This window comes from Protopterus annectens, chromosome 6.part0 (assembly GCF_019279795.1).
Source record: "Protopterus annectens isolate FY-2018-M chromosome 6.part0, PAN1.0, whole genome shotgun sequence".
Lineage (NCBI taxonomy): Eukaryota > Metazoa > Chordata > Ceratodontiformes > Protopteridae > Protopterus > Protopterus annectens.
In genome coordinates, this window is record NC_056737.1 from 1515583389 (window position 1) to 1515597440 (window position 14052).

Below are 14052 nucleotides of genomic sequence, written 5' to 3' on the forward strand. Positions count from 1 at the left end.
GTTGACATGGAGTCTGGGGTGATCTCTTATTTGCATCACTTATTTTCCTCATGTGTAGGTTTGCAATGAATACTAGGGTCAAAAATATAGCTTTACTTGGCAGTGGCCATGCAGAACTGTGGTACCAGGAACAAGCTCTTACTCAGCAAACATCCTGCTGAACTCACCACTGACCCCTCCTTATCCCAATTCAAAATATCCCTTAGGAAATACCTAAAAATGCATTGGCTTTGTCTCTGTACACACCCGGACTAACCCCCACTCAAACATAATCTATAAATGAGAACCTCATTACAAGAATAAAACTCTGATCCTCTAACTGTTTAGAATTTTGTGCACCTCTCACCTACTGAAAGATTTAAAGTTAAGATGATACCATGTATGTTAACCACCTTAATGTAGGTTTCCAATTTTTTAAGATGAAATATCTAATTCTTTCTTTCTCAGCTACTAACTTCCAACCTTTCCTGTGTGTATGTGAGAAAAAGATGTACCTGTGTGTATATATCGTTAAACAAATTTCAATTTTGTGATAATTCACTGTAATAATTACACTGTATTTACACTTACGTACATTTGGAGCTTTTCTCCCTGGGCCTCTGCTGAAAATGGACCTGTATCCATTCGGACTCTCCCGGTTAAAAATTGTAAAATAAAATAAATAAAATAAATCTTAGGATCCAAAGGTTTATTGCCAGCTCAGCAAGAAAACAAGCATAAGTGTAAAAAGCAGCACTATTGTTTGTGAGAAATAAATAAATACTACCCAAAGCAGTGGCACTTGACCCTGCAAAGCTATCTGTGTCCCTCAGAAGTAATTTGGTGTTTTAGAGTTATGGACAGAAAAAGATTCTCCCTTTATGGTGGTGTCATTAAAGATGCAATGGTATCACTACCTCAGTTCTCTAGTATTTCTTCACTTACACATTTTCTTTTAGACAAAAACTATGATGGAAATGGCGGAGGGCAAGAAGTGTACAGGGATGCTCATATGCTATAGCATGGCGAGCGAGCACCAAAATCTCTGCTGATAAATAGTAGATGTGGAGGAAAGATTATCCACATGCAGCTGTTTTTTTTTTTTTTTTTTTTTTTAGAGGTGGTGGATGTCTCGGTAGGGAAAACACCTACCCAGGTTCCTATGGCTACTGATTTATAACTTAATAAATTCATAGGACCATAGGAAGTTACTAGGCTATTGGTCCTGAGGCCCTTATAAGCCTAGCCAAGAGTTTAGCCCATGTTTAGACAAGACATTAATAATTATACATAATTTAGTAACAGAAACCAGGTGTTTTTATGAATCAAAAGCGGGAAGCTAATCTCACAGCAAGAGGCTCTTCAGTTCAGTTGCTGGCTGTGGTAGAACCTGCATGTCCTCCCTGTGTTTGCATGGGTTTTCTCTCACATTCCAAATACATGCGGTAGGTACACTAGTGACTCTAAACTGTCCATCACTATGGGAGTGTGAGAGTGAGTGAGTGAGTGTGAGAGTGAGTGAGTGTGAGAGTGAGTGAGCGAGTGTGAGAGTGAGTGAGCGAGTGTGAGAGTGAGCGAGTGTGAGAGTGAGCGAGTGTGAGAGTGAGCGAGTGTGAGAGTGAGTGAGCGAGTGTGAGAGTGAGTGAGCGAGTGTGAGAGTGAGTGAGCGAGTGTGAGAGTGAGTGAGCGAGTGTGAGAGTGAGTGAGCGAGTGTGAGAGAGAGAGAGTGAGTGAGTGAGTATGTGTGATATACCAGGGCCTAGCAATCAACTTCTTTTCTCTGCTTATCTGGTTAACTCTTTAGATAGAAGAAAATGTTCATGGGGTCACTGCAGGAGTTGGATGTGACCAGACAGCACTGAATGGATGAACCTAGGAGTTTTGCCAGGAGCATCTGCTAAAACCAAAGATACTTCTAAAACTAGTCTTCAAATCATTTACCTGAGAGTACCATAACAGGTAACTCAGTCCCATTACCTACAAAGTAAACACCTTAGAAGGGAAAACACAACCCCTTTCTCCGTTTTCCAGATGGTTATAAGAAGGCAGCTGCCAAGCCATCCTCATACTTTTCCAGACTGTATTGCTCATTTTATTTATTAACCTGCAGGTGACTCAAGGAGCAACATTTAAAACAAATTCACTGGCAACCTGCAGTTTGGTGAAAAATCTTTAAGACTATGTCCTATTAACTGGGTTTGAGTCCCACAGGCTCCATTTGCCCACTGTTACACCATCACGAAGACCATGAACAGACCTTTCTTCTGGGTTGCCCCTGTGAAGATGCATTTGTTGTCTACTGGGCTGATTTTCTTTATCCTTACTACTGGGCACATTAAAAACTGTAATAAAAAATGGAGTATTTGTATTACAACACAAATCACATTATTAAGTTTGCGGATGATACTACAGTGGTGGGGCTCATCAGCAATGGTGACGGAAAAGCCTACAGAGAGGTGAACAAACTGACTGAGAGCCAGGTTGTTGTTGTCACACCAGTCAATGTGAATAAAACAAAGGAGATACTAGTAGACTTCAGGAAGAGACATTCTCCACTCACAGTCAAAAGAGATACAGTGGAAAGGGTAAAGAGCACCAAGTTCCTGGGGGTGCATATCTCTGAAGACTTGTCTTGGTCAATAAACACTAATCACATTGTCAAAAAGGTGCAACAGCATCTACACCTTCGATGAAGGTTGAGGACAGCAAAACTACCACCTTCAGTTCTCACAAACTTCTACAGGGATACCATTGAAAGCATCCTGACTAGTAATCTCTTGGTGTGGTATGGAAACTGCACGGTTTCAGATCACAAATCACTCCAAAGGATGGTGAAAGTGGCGGAGAGAATTATCAGGTCAACGTTCCCATCTATCCAAGACTTGCAGTTTTCTCGGTGCCTCAGCAGAGCCATGAAAATAGTCAAAGACTGCATTCACCCTGCCCATGGTCTGTTCTCGTGTTTGTCTTCAGGCAAGAGATACCATGGCTTGCAATGCAAAACCACCAAATTTAACAAAAGCTTTTTTCCAAAAGCCATCAGACTTCTGAACTCCAGTAATAACACACACCATGCTGGTCATCGAGGTCTGGAGTTACAATGTTGAAGTTATTCACAAACATATGCAATAACTCTATGAAAGTACAATCTTATACCTTATGTGCAATATTAACGATGCCAACATTCTGTGCAGTATGGCAAGTTAGCATTCTGTGCAATATTTTAGGTACTGACGAAGACATGCAAGTGGAATAGTCTTTGTGTATGTCATTGTACTTGTCATCGCACTTCATAAATGTCCTACTGTTGTTATTGTTGGATTAGTGTTAGTGTATCTGTTACTGTTGTATTAATGTCAGTATATGTTGTATACACATTAAGTTCAAAGTAACACAACTTCATTCAGTTGCACTGTTGTGTGGTCTGAATGACAATAAAGTTCACTTTGACTAGATGCTACAGCCGGAAGGAATCCAGTGCTTATTCCTGCAGGCTCTTAAATGTAGTAACTATTCCTGACCTCAAAAACTCTCTCAAGAGAGAATTAGTGCCAACAGTACCTCTGTAGACTATGAACACCTCACTACCTCCTTCTGGAGACAGTAAAGATCCAAAACCCTTTAAAAAAAGTGCTTGAACAGATAGCACTGGACCTCACTTCTGCCTTCCAAAAGACTGACATGCATGGCAGTGTCTAAAATATGCATCCCACATATGGAATAACCAGACCAAAGTTAAACAGTTGTCTGAAAAGGTATCAATTGCACATTAATGCAAAGAGAAGTTAAAGGACACATCTACACACAGTCCAATGCAAACTCATCACTCAAAAGTAACTCAGTGGTAGACTTCATAATAACGTTTTGACCAAAATCTGGATACGGATTTCCTTCTCTTCTACCATCAGTTCAACAATAACACATTCTCATATATGCACCTTTCATGGTCTGCATTTTAAAGAAGCTGATACAGGATTCCCATTCTGCAAGGCACACACAGAAACAGCCTTGTCTATGATTCAGATGACAACAGTTCAGTTACAAGCGTGGGCAATGGAGAAGCTGGGTAGATATGGGGGTGGGGAGTGAATGGCTCACATCAGTTTGTCCATTTGAGGGGAGGGATGAGTGCTTGGAAAACCACATTAAATCCATGGTGGGGACTGTGGACCTTCAGGGGGTGTTTCCTTCCTGCAGGGCTACAGCTGAGTCGCACATGGAGATATGGACGACATTTTCTAAGGTGTTATGGCATAGCTGAGTCGCACATGGAGATACGGACGACATTTTCTAAGGGATTATGGCATAGCTGAGTCGCACATGGACATACGGATGACATTTTCTAAGGCGTTATGTCATAATTGTAAACACAAGAGGGAAGAGGTTAGACCTTGATGGAAAAGCAATCCCTCATCTTAAATTTCAATTGTAGGGGAACATAAATACCTAAAGAAAAAAACTGCTGCAGGATTTGAACTTCATTGTTTCTGGGGGTTGCTTGGGTTGGATCACTGGCACTTAAGGGAATGCTTCACATTGTTCTCTTTCTGGACAATAAAGGCAGTGTTGCTGTAGGTCTAGGCTTCTAATCTAGTGATCACAGAACACTTTGAGGATTTTAGCACTTTAGACACCAAACACGGGATCCTTCCTATAAAGAACATTACAATCAAGATCTCATCTGTGAGAGGGGCACACAAATATGTGTAATAAAGAGGCTGACTGCACACTCCTAGGCCAGTGCACGCCTCTGTGATGAGTGAGGTCTGTAGGCACGTGATCCCAGGGCAGAACTGTGCACATCCAAGGATATCAGGACAACTCAGGTTATCCATGCAGCAGGAATCCGAAGTCAGATCACAGAAATATGTCAGTGTAAGAAATAAATACTTATGTTCAATGAAGAAAGCTGATAACTGCATTACTTTTTTCCTAGCAGTTTTAAACAGTAAATGTCTGAGACACTCAACATAGAAATTGCTCCTTACCTCTTTTTCCAGGTATACTTTCTTGTCATCTAGTGTGTTGTACAGGGTGAAGAACTGCTTTGTCTCTTTGTGAGTTGCAGACACTAATTAGAAAAAATAAATAAAAAGTTTAGGGGAAAAAATTAAATGACTTGCACATCATTTAAATTTAGCAGAAGTAAACCAAGGTTGTTTAAATGCAGATACTAAGCCAGTGTTATGAAATCAGGTAAACTAAATTACTGCACTGATTGATAAGGTGACATAACTCGTACTGGACCTTCTGATTTAACTTGCTGTAAATGAATCCTGTGACAGACTTGGAATACAAACATTAACACAGTGCTAAACATTAGTTGTACTTCACTTATAATTTCTTTGGTCGGCAGAAAATGGACAGAGACCCCTAAACATGCCAGTGGTGTTTTATCAATTCTTTAAAATGTCCAGCATAAATCTGACTATACAAAAGCATTGTCTATTAGAATATAAAACAGTAGTGAACTGAGAGTATTTAAAATTTGATCTATTACTCTCCAAAAACTCTCAAAGCTATCCTTTTATTAAAAAGTGTAGTTTAAAACTTTAATGCAGGCTTTGGGAATACGCAGCAACAGATGCTAAGATCCTACAAAACAAAGTAATTTACTTATGCATGAATCAGTTATGAAAACTACAGTTCTAGGGGGTAGCATATTTGCAAGCACATGTCTGTTGAGCACAAGAGCTTGGTTTATTAAACTTTTTACTGGAGCTCGGGAAGCCATAACTGATTTATAAGCTGTCTCCTCACTAGGACTCAGAAGTCAAATCAACTAAAAAGTCATCCCCCTAACTTTTGTTAGCAAAGGTTAATGAACCATCAAGTATGAAGAGCAAAGGATGTTTGGAGTAATGCGGCATATCATGTTTATCTGTCTATACAATTAAAATATTAGCCTTCTTGTAAGATATTGCATTTTTCAATACACACATTCATTTAAAGTCAAAGCTTCTGCAACAGCAGGATCTAACGTGCACTGAAATTTTCTTTCAGTGTATTTGTTGCTAATTTTTTATTTCTTTTGCCAAATTATGGCTTCTAAAGATAAACATCTATTGTAGAAACTAAACTTCAGTTTTGAAACAGTTTAGTTAAACATCATGAAAGCATTTTTAGGCTGAAAACTAAATCCACACTAATCAATCTAGAACTGATTCACTGTAGCTGCATTTTAATCAAGGGCTCAGAATTAATTCAGAATTCATCCCAGCACCAATTTTACTGCAGAAAAACAAAGATAACTATCTTTCATGGCTTAATATGATCCCACCGAGCAAGGTGCCTGCTGTGTTGTATCCATGCCAGGACCCGAATCACTTCCTCGGGTACAAGGACTTGCAGCCTAACCGATTAAGAAAACAAATAGGTCCTTTCACTCTTTACTGAAGCACAATATTTATTTGGCATCCCCTACTGCAAAAGACATCACTGGGTACTGAACCTTTACATTAAATGCAAAAGGTGAAATACTTGAGACACCTCTTTATCTAGACAGCTAGCTATTCTCTTTCCTCCTACTCCATTCTTTGTTTCAGTTCATTATTCCTTCAAAGAGTTTCCCTTTCCTGAGAGGACCATATGGTTCTACTGGTGTCATTCTTCACAGTCTGCTTTTATCACTCTACCTTTCAGTCACATTTTAAAAATGAAAGATCCCAATACTAAAAAAGTGAAACGTCATTTAAGAACCCAGATTTCAAAATATCAAAAAACTCACAATCAATAAAATTATACAACCCTTGCTATAGTAGCACCCAGTAACATTTTTGGTAGAATACCTTCCATGTTGTATAAGGAAGTACATGCAACAGTTATTTAACAAGAGATGATTTGAAAGACATGACGGACAGTATTTGATGGTATTTGTTTAAGCATGGTAATCTTCTACAGAGCATAATTAGACAGGCTTGTACACTTGAAGGAGCTCAAAGCAATGACTTTTAATATTGCCCTGAAGTACTGCAACTTCCAGGTTACTTATACTGGTTGGGGTGGGTGCAAGCTCTCACAAGAATGTGTTCCGTTTGATGACAACCTAAGTCTTCTTGGGTTAATTAGCTCATGGTTCTTTTACCAATGACAAGATTAAGCATATGTAATAGCAGATCTACTCTACCATATCTGATGTACAGGAGTTCAAAGTAACACGTTACTTTCTTTCTCATCCTCAATGATATAAAAGACTTCAGAACAGCTTATTCAAGTTTGTGCAGCTGGACAGACTCAGCTGCAAATGATCTGCATTCTTTATTCAGTGCTTCATCTCAGCAAATTCAGGAATTCACTACTGGATTGATCAGCACAAAAACTGGCAGATTCAGAAGAGCAGTCTGATAAACGTGTAAAAAATGTCATGGAAAAGACCTATGATGATCATACTATACCACAGAAAGAAAAGTTTTGTGGGAAAAATAACACTTCTGAACTGTAATGGGAATAGCTCAGCCCTCAGCTTAGTTCAGACGAAGGAAAACAGCCAATGTCATGGCTTGATAACCTACATTCAGAATTGAGTGCTTCCATGATATTCCCCAACAATTGTGATTTTTAACTTCACTTTCATTCTGAAGCAAATATTTTATACAAAGTCCATTGTAATGAAAGATCAAAAATGTCAAGTTCTGTGCCAAGTGACCAAACACCAAAAGTATCCTGTCCTGAACTGCACAACTTCGAACAAAATATTTGATTTGAGGTAAAGCTGCTTCTGAGTTAGTATATTTTGCTTTGGGAAAGAATGCCAGAAGCTTAGTCTGCCCTTTGCAACAGTGATGTACAGTTCAACCAACCAGCCATGCACTTGTGACCGTAATGGAAAATGACACCACAAGACTACATCACTCACTCCTTATGAAAAGCCTTTTTCATCATTTCCTTTCAGTTGGATATTCTACCATTGAAGACATCAGCACATTTTTGGTCTCCTTGGACATCATCATCATACCAGCCCAGCTCCCCAGTGACCCACGCTCATGCAGAGTCTACCTGCTATCCTCCTACACCCCCCAGACTTGCTTTGATATTGCAGAGGCTGGATGTGTATCCTATGGGTGTCCAGTGGACCCGACCATTTGTGCTTCAGTCTGGGGGGTTATTTTACATGTCCTACCCACCCCCCTTTTCCCCAAATCCCACACATGTTGATTACTTCAGAGGGCAAGTCCACTATCTGGACCACATGTCCCCTTGGATACCATCATTGACAATCACCCTTCCACCCAGGATGGGCACACCCATCCTCCCCTGCCGCTCTGCCTGGTCCATAATCAGGGCTTTATCCTTCTAGGCCACCGGACTGGCCCAAGGCATCAGCACATTTGAAAAAGACCATGAGGATATATTATTAGGAGAAAAAAAATCTGACTTTGTATGCTATCAGTTCCTGTACCTAAAACAAGAAACAGTCAGGGGAAAATGCCTCTCAACAAATAAGGCCATAGCAGGGGTTCACAGGTTCATACGTTGGTACTAGGCTATTGGCCCTAGGGCCTATATAAGCCTAGACAAAAAGGTACCCTGGCTTTTGCCACCCAAGAAAATTATTTTCCTCTGCCTCTTTCTGTCTGTGTCAGACTGTGTCAGACTGAAAACTGAGAATCTTCCAATCCACATTAAATAGCAGGAGCACTTTAGTGTAGTGAGTTTTACATCTACAGTAGTTTCAGGATTGTGTTACAGGAACGTTGGAACAAGACCTGACAAGTGATCAGCAGGATCATAGCCATATACACCTTTATTTACGTAAACAGACTTAAGTTCATGCCTCCCTTTACAAACACTTAATAGTGCTCACCTCCCAAATCTAGCAGGGTTTTACATGACAACATTGTTGTAAACTTGTCTCTAACCATACAACCATCAGGACTAGCCTTAAAGGTACTTTTTTAAAACCTAAAATGTTAACTTATTCCACAGGCCTGGAACATGTTGAGTTAGGAACCTATCCCTCCAGTGAGTCTTGTTTATTTGCTGGTGTAGATTTGAATACCCAGGGCAGGTGTTTGTAGAGCCAACAAAGAAACAGGAGTTCAAATAGGTTTGGTTCTTTCGTGGCTCAAAAAATACCTTGGAGCAGTCTGTAGGCTGTTAACTATAAGGAGAGTAGTGACATTCTATTAGGACACTTGTAGGGTCTAAATCCTTTTCTTGGTAAGTTATCATTGCAGCCTTTCTTATTGAGAGTTATGTTTCAATTAATACATACCAAAGGATATTCAATGATGGGTCTGATAAGAGAAGAGTACACTGGTACTTTTAAGAATTCTCCTAACGCTTATGTTCTGGCCCAAACAGGAAGACAGTATATTATCTATTAGACGACCACTTGGAGTGGCACACAGATATTACTCAGACTAGGGGCCTTACTAGCCTAGCCACACACCTCAAACAAGGCTCTGCATCTATTTTTAATGTCCGCAGGTTGAGAGGTATGATCTGAACAGAATGGTGAAAGTTGAACATGCAGAGAATATGGAGACTGAAACCTTTTTAGAGTGGCATGGAGAAGGGGAAAAGGGAGAATCCTCTGGGTTAAAGTCTCAGAGTTTATTTGACAGTACTCTTCTGTGTGTGCTACAAATGAAGGCATGTCTATGAGCATCACATAAAAGAAGGACATATAAGGAAGGGTATGCTTTGGGACAACTTATTCCATGGACTGGTGTAAGACAGAATGTAATTACTTCTACAACCAGACAGAAGACAGCATATGCACTGCAGGCTCATTGGGTGTGCTTCCAGCTACTACAGCAGTACGGACAATGTGAACCAAATTGAACTGTGCTATTCTCAGCTATGTGAAGGCCTTGTGACTAAATGTGTTTACAAAACACAACAGAAGAATTTCACTTTTAAAGTGCACTATAAAGCTTTTGCACAGCTCTCAAAATGTTGACTGATGACATGATCACAGAAAGGCCTCTAAAATTTTTACAAATTTTCGTTATTCTTGACTGACTGCCATAATGCACTCCAGTCCTTTATCTTTTCTGGAAACCAGCTGGTCATTATACTTTTTGCTGCTACAGCTCTTTTGAGTCTAACAGTATCGTTTATATTATTTTTTTTTAGTCTTGAATGTTCCTATATATGTGGGTCTTTCATGACATGAAAATCTGAATCGCTTATGCCAATACATTGCAAAACACAAGTCCACACTTTTAAGCCTATTCCCATATGCAAGTTTGTTTGTGTCTTTCGGCTTTTCCCGGTTAGGGGTCACCACAGCAGAACTCCGGTCCGCTAATGATTGGCAGCATATTTTTACGTGCTGGCTTGCCGGGCCTAACGCACAACCTTCAACAAAGGAACACCCATTCACGCATGTCGCCACACAGAAGACGCTCTAACTGAGAATCGAATGGGCAACGTCTAACTCTGAGGCGACAACACTACCACAGCACCACCACCGCAGTCTATTCCCATATGCGAGTATGTCACAGAATTATTGTAACATACTTTTCAGTTTGGATTTCCTTTTTTTTTTTCAGTTAAAGGAAACCAGAACTCTATTAATGGACATATTAAGGAGACATATTTCTTCACATCTGCTGTTCTATGTACCTTTCTACAAAAATCTATGATAGGTTCATAGATACTGACTAGGTTATTGATATCCGAGGAACTTTAGCCTAGCCATGCATTCCCACTGAGTTTCTAGCCTCTGTAGTTTAAAAACAAGACCTCTGTATTTTGTGGCAGTCTTGTATAACCTCAGGTGAGAGAATCCTTTAGTATTGTGTGAGAACCTTTCCAGAGTAAGTACGAGCAACCATAAATACCATAATTCTGGAGAAGGTATTTATATGTACCCCTGCTCTTCATAAGGGGCTATGTTGCCAAACCGGGGTGAACTTATGCTTTCCCATCCATACATCCAAGATGTACTTGAAAAAAGTAAGAGACATATTTAACTTCACATGGACAGGGAGGCAGTTCCAAACAACTGGTGTTCTCAGTGAGACATACTTACACCTCCAGCATGTTCTATTTAAATTGATCTCTAGGGCACATGATTCTGCCACTGCTGGACTTATGTACATGTAGAAAGTTTGCAAAGATGGGGGTGAGTAAAGGCTATATATGTATGGCATAGATCCTCCATTAGCAGCCTATAGGACAGTGAAAAGAGTAACAGCAATTTGAGGTGGTTAATGTAGCATTTGAGATTTTGTCCCTTAATTATGTATGAGCACAAATATGCTGTGAGTATTGGAGATGAGAAAAATGCATTGGGGAAGCATTACAAAGTAAACCAGTGCAAAACAGATTTTAAGTTTTGTGTTTTGGATGAAGTCTTATGCTACGACAAAAAATTTAATACTGAAGATGAACTTGGCTGGTTAGAATATGATTGGCAAGTGAGACTGAATGCTTGCCACCCACCTGAGTTAAATGATAGGGAAGATTTTGTAGCCTTCCTTAAAAGAAAGGGGTAAAAGCATTAATTGGTAGCCATGTGCTTTTAATTGACTGCGTATTTAACTTTTAGAGATTTTTTGTAACATTACTCAGTCTGAAGAAGTCTTATCTGGATGAAAGCGCTTACTGTTTAATGTTTCTTGGTCACTAAATTCTGTTGTTTTGGTTATTTCCCAGTGTTTTATTTTCATTTTAATTTTGGAAAGTACTTAAATCCCATGTTTTGTTTTTCTGTATGTTTATCATAGGTTCATAGGTATATACCAGGCCAACAACCAGCCTTTATAAGCCCAGCTATGCAACCCAGATGTGACCCACAAGTTTTATGCTTTTTGCTTATGACATTTACTGTCTGCCTCCGTCCAAAAGAGACATAGGCACCAGACCAGGGGTGAATTTACAATTTCCCATCCAATGGTCCATGTTACGCCTAAGCAGAGTTAGGATGGCACTTAAATTCACATAGATGTGGAGCCTATTCCAGAGATTAAAAATTCTGAGAGAGACATATCTTTCTCTCCAACATATCTAATTTATAATGCAGGAAAATTTAGGTCTTTGGATACTGTATTTCTGAAGCTGTTTGTTTTACAGATGTCCAAAAGGGTCATTACAGCAGGGTTCAAGGATTCCTAGTAAGCCAGGCAGACTGCCTCTCAGTAGTCCGTAGGAGACAAGAGTACAGAGATAGCACTTTGAGGTGATCCACATAGAACATTAAATCCTCTCGGCAGATGTGTTGAAAGGACTCCAAAAACAATTGACAAAAAAATGAACTAGCAGCATTATGAAGAATACCTGCTAAAACCAACATTAGTAGACAAAAAAAGATCAAGTACAAACACAAGGCTACTGCACCAAAGGTTAAGTGTTTTTGTCCGTAATCATACTTGGACTTCTTCAGAACCTAATGCTAGTGCATTACTTCACAATTTAAAATATCCAATTCGTCACTAAATAAATGTGCAACAATTTCATTGGATACGATGATTGTTTCAATTTGCGATGCTCACTTGAATAAAATCAACAAACACTCAGTCAAGCTAAAAAGGCAAATGTTCATACAAAACCATCTACCTACACCTATAAAATGCCTGCATTTTTTAAAGTTTAGAACCTCTGAGAGCTTCTAATTTGAAGCAAGCTCGCTATAGAACTCCCATCACTTAAACCTGGTGGATAGGTAGCATTAGTTTTCACCTGCCAAATAAGCTCTTCTTTTTCAGGCTGAGTTTTCCAATCACCCCAGCATTCTGGAATTCGTACCTGACCCAGAACTAAAATAAAAACCTTCTCCAGCACTTACATACATTAGAATGTCTTAGTACAGTTTCCTCATCTTTTTATTGACACTGTATATATGTTGGTAAATTCTTCTCCTCAGGGATCTCTCCATCTTGCCAATATAAAATGCTTCACACACGCTTTGCAACTGGCAAGATAAACAACCTGGGCAGTATTACAAGTGAATCGCCTCTTATTTCTCCAACCCTTAATGGACACCAACAGGGACCCCTTTACATACACATCAATAAATTGACATTGGGCATAACCCTCACATTTCTTTGTGCCCATAACTTCCCCTTGTAGTAAATCAAGGAAGTGCTCAAGGCAATTTTTTACGTTAGCCTTTCTTTTAAACATAACTGCAGGAAAATCCCCAAATATTTATTTTGGTGCCCTTACATACTCAAAAATGTTCCAATGCCTATTGACAGTTTCTCTTAATGATATTACTACCAGTCTGCACTGCTGAAACAAAGGAAAACCCTTTTAAAAATAAACTGTGGTGAGTGCTGTGTACTGGAGAGTCAGTATAGTTGAATATGTTGAAACTCATAAAGGAAGAAACATTTACAGTGCCTGAAATTGAGGTATTAATTGGCTTAATCAACACCTCTCCTACATCCTAACACTAGACAAACCTCTGTCCCTGTTCCAAGTCTTGTTCTGGTGGGATGGTCTCTCCCTACTGTGTGATCTCATTGTGTTGGTTAAATGGCCATAATAATAGTTGACCTGGCTCTTCTTCCTGGCCAACCTGTGACCTGTAGGGCTCCACTGGATTCAAAGGATTACATTCCAAAAAACTCCCTTCCTAGTTATCTCCCTTGGACGTCACCAGCTGTCTGGGATCCACTCAGTGGACTGATTCTATTCATCGTTAAAGAAATACACAGAATTATTGCAGTATTTGTGATCATCCCAGGCTAACTTCTGGTATTTTCTAGTTTTGAAAGAGCTCATTTTAGGGTCAATATCTCAAACTTTTTCATGTGCCATTTTATGTTCAGTAGATAAATCTCCTATAATGGATTCCACCAATTCAGCTACATACTCCCTCAATTTGCCCATTTTTTCTTTTATCATCAACAACCAACAATCTTATATATTCAATACCCATCTTATCAAAAAGTGCTGTTAATTCTACACGTGATATGGATTCTTCTGGGCAGCACAGTGGAAAACATACCTCACAGGAAGAGGTTCCCTGGTTCAAGTCTCAGCTGGGATGCCTTCTGTGTGGAGTCTGCATGTCCTCCCTGTGTTTGCATGGGTTTCCTCTGGGTGCTCAGATTTCCTCCCACATTCCAAAGCCATGCAGTAGGTGAACTGGAAACACTAAAAAGTACAGTTTTGTAC

The 14052-nt window shown here is 39.6% G+C and overlaps 1 protein-coding gene across 1 annotated transcript in view; it reads right to left on the reverse strand.

The window, feature by feature from the left end:
- The window catches only part of CCDC93 (coiled-coil domain containing 93), a gene marked incomplete in the record, with an annotated part of 1282969 nt that overhangs the window by 259966 nt on the left and 1008951 nt on the right, over positions 1-14052 (reverse strand). Inside the window, 1 exon segment of the mRNA XM_044074979.1 lies at positions 4968-5050. Coding sequence (XP_043930914.1) covers positions 4968-5050 — 83 coding nt within the window.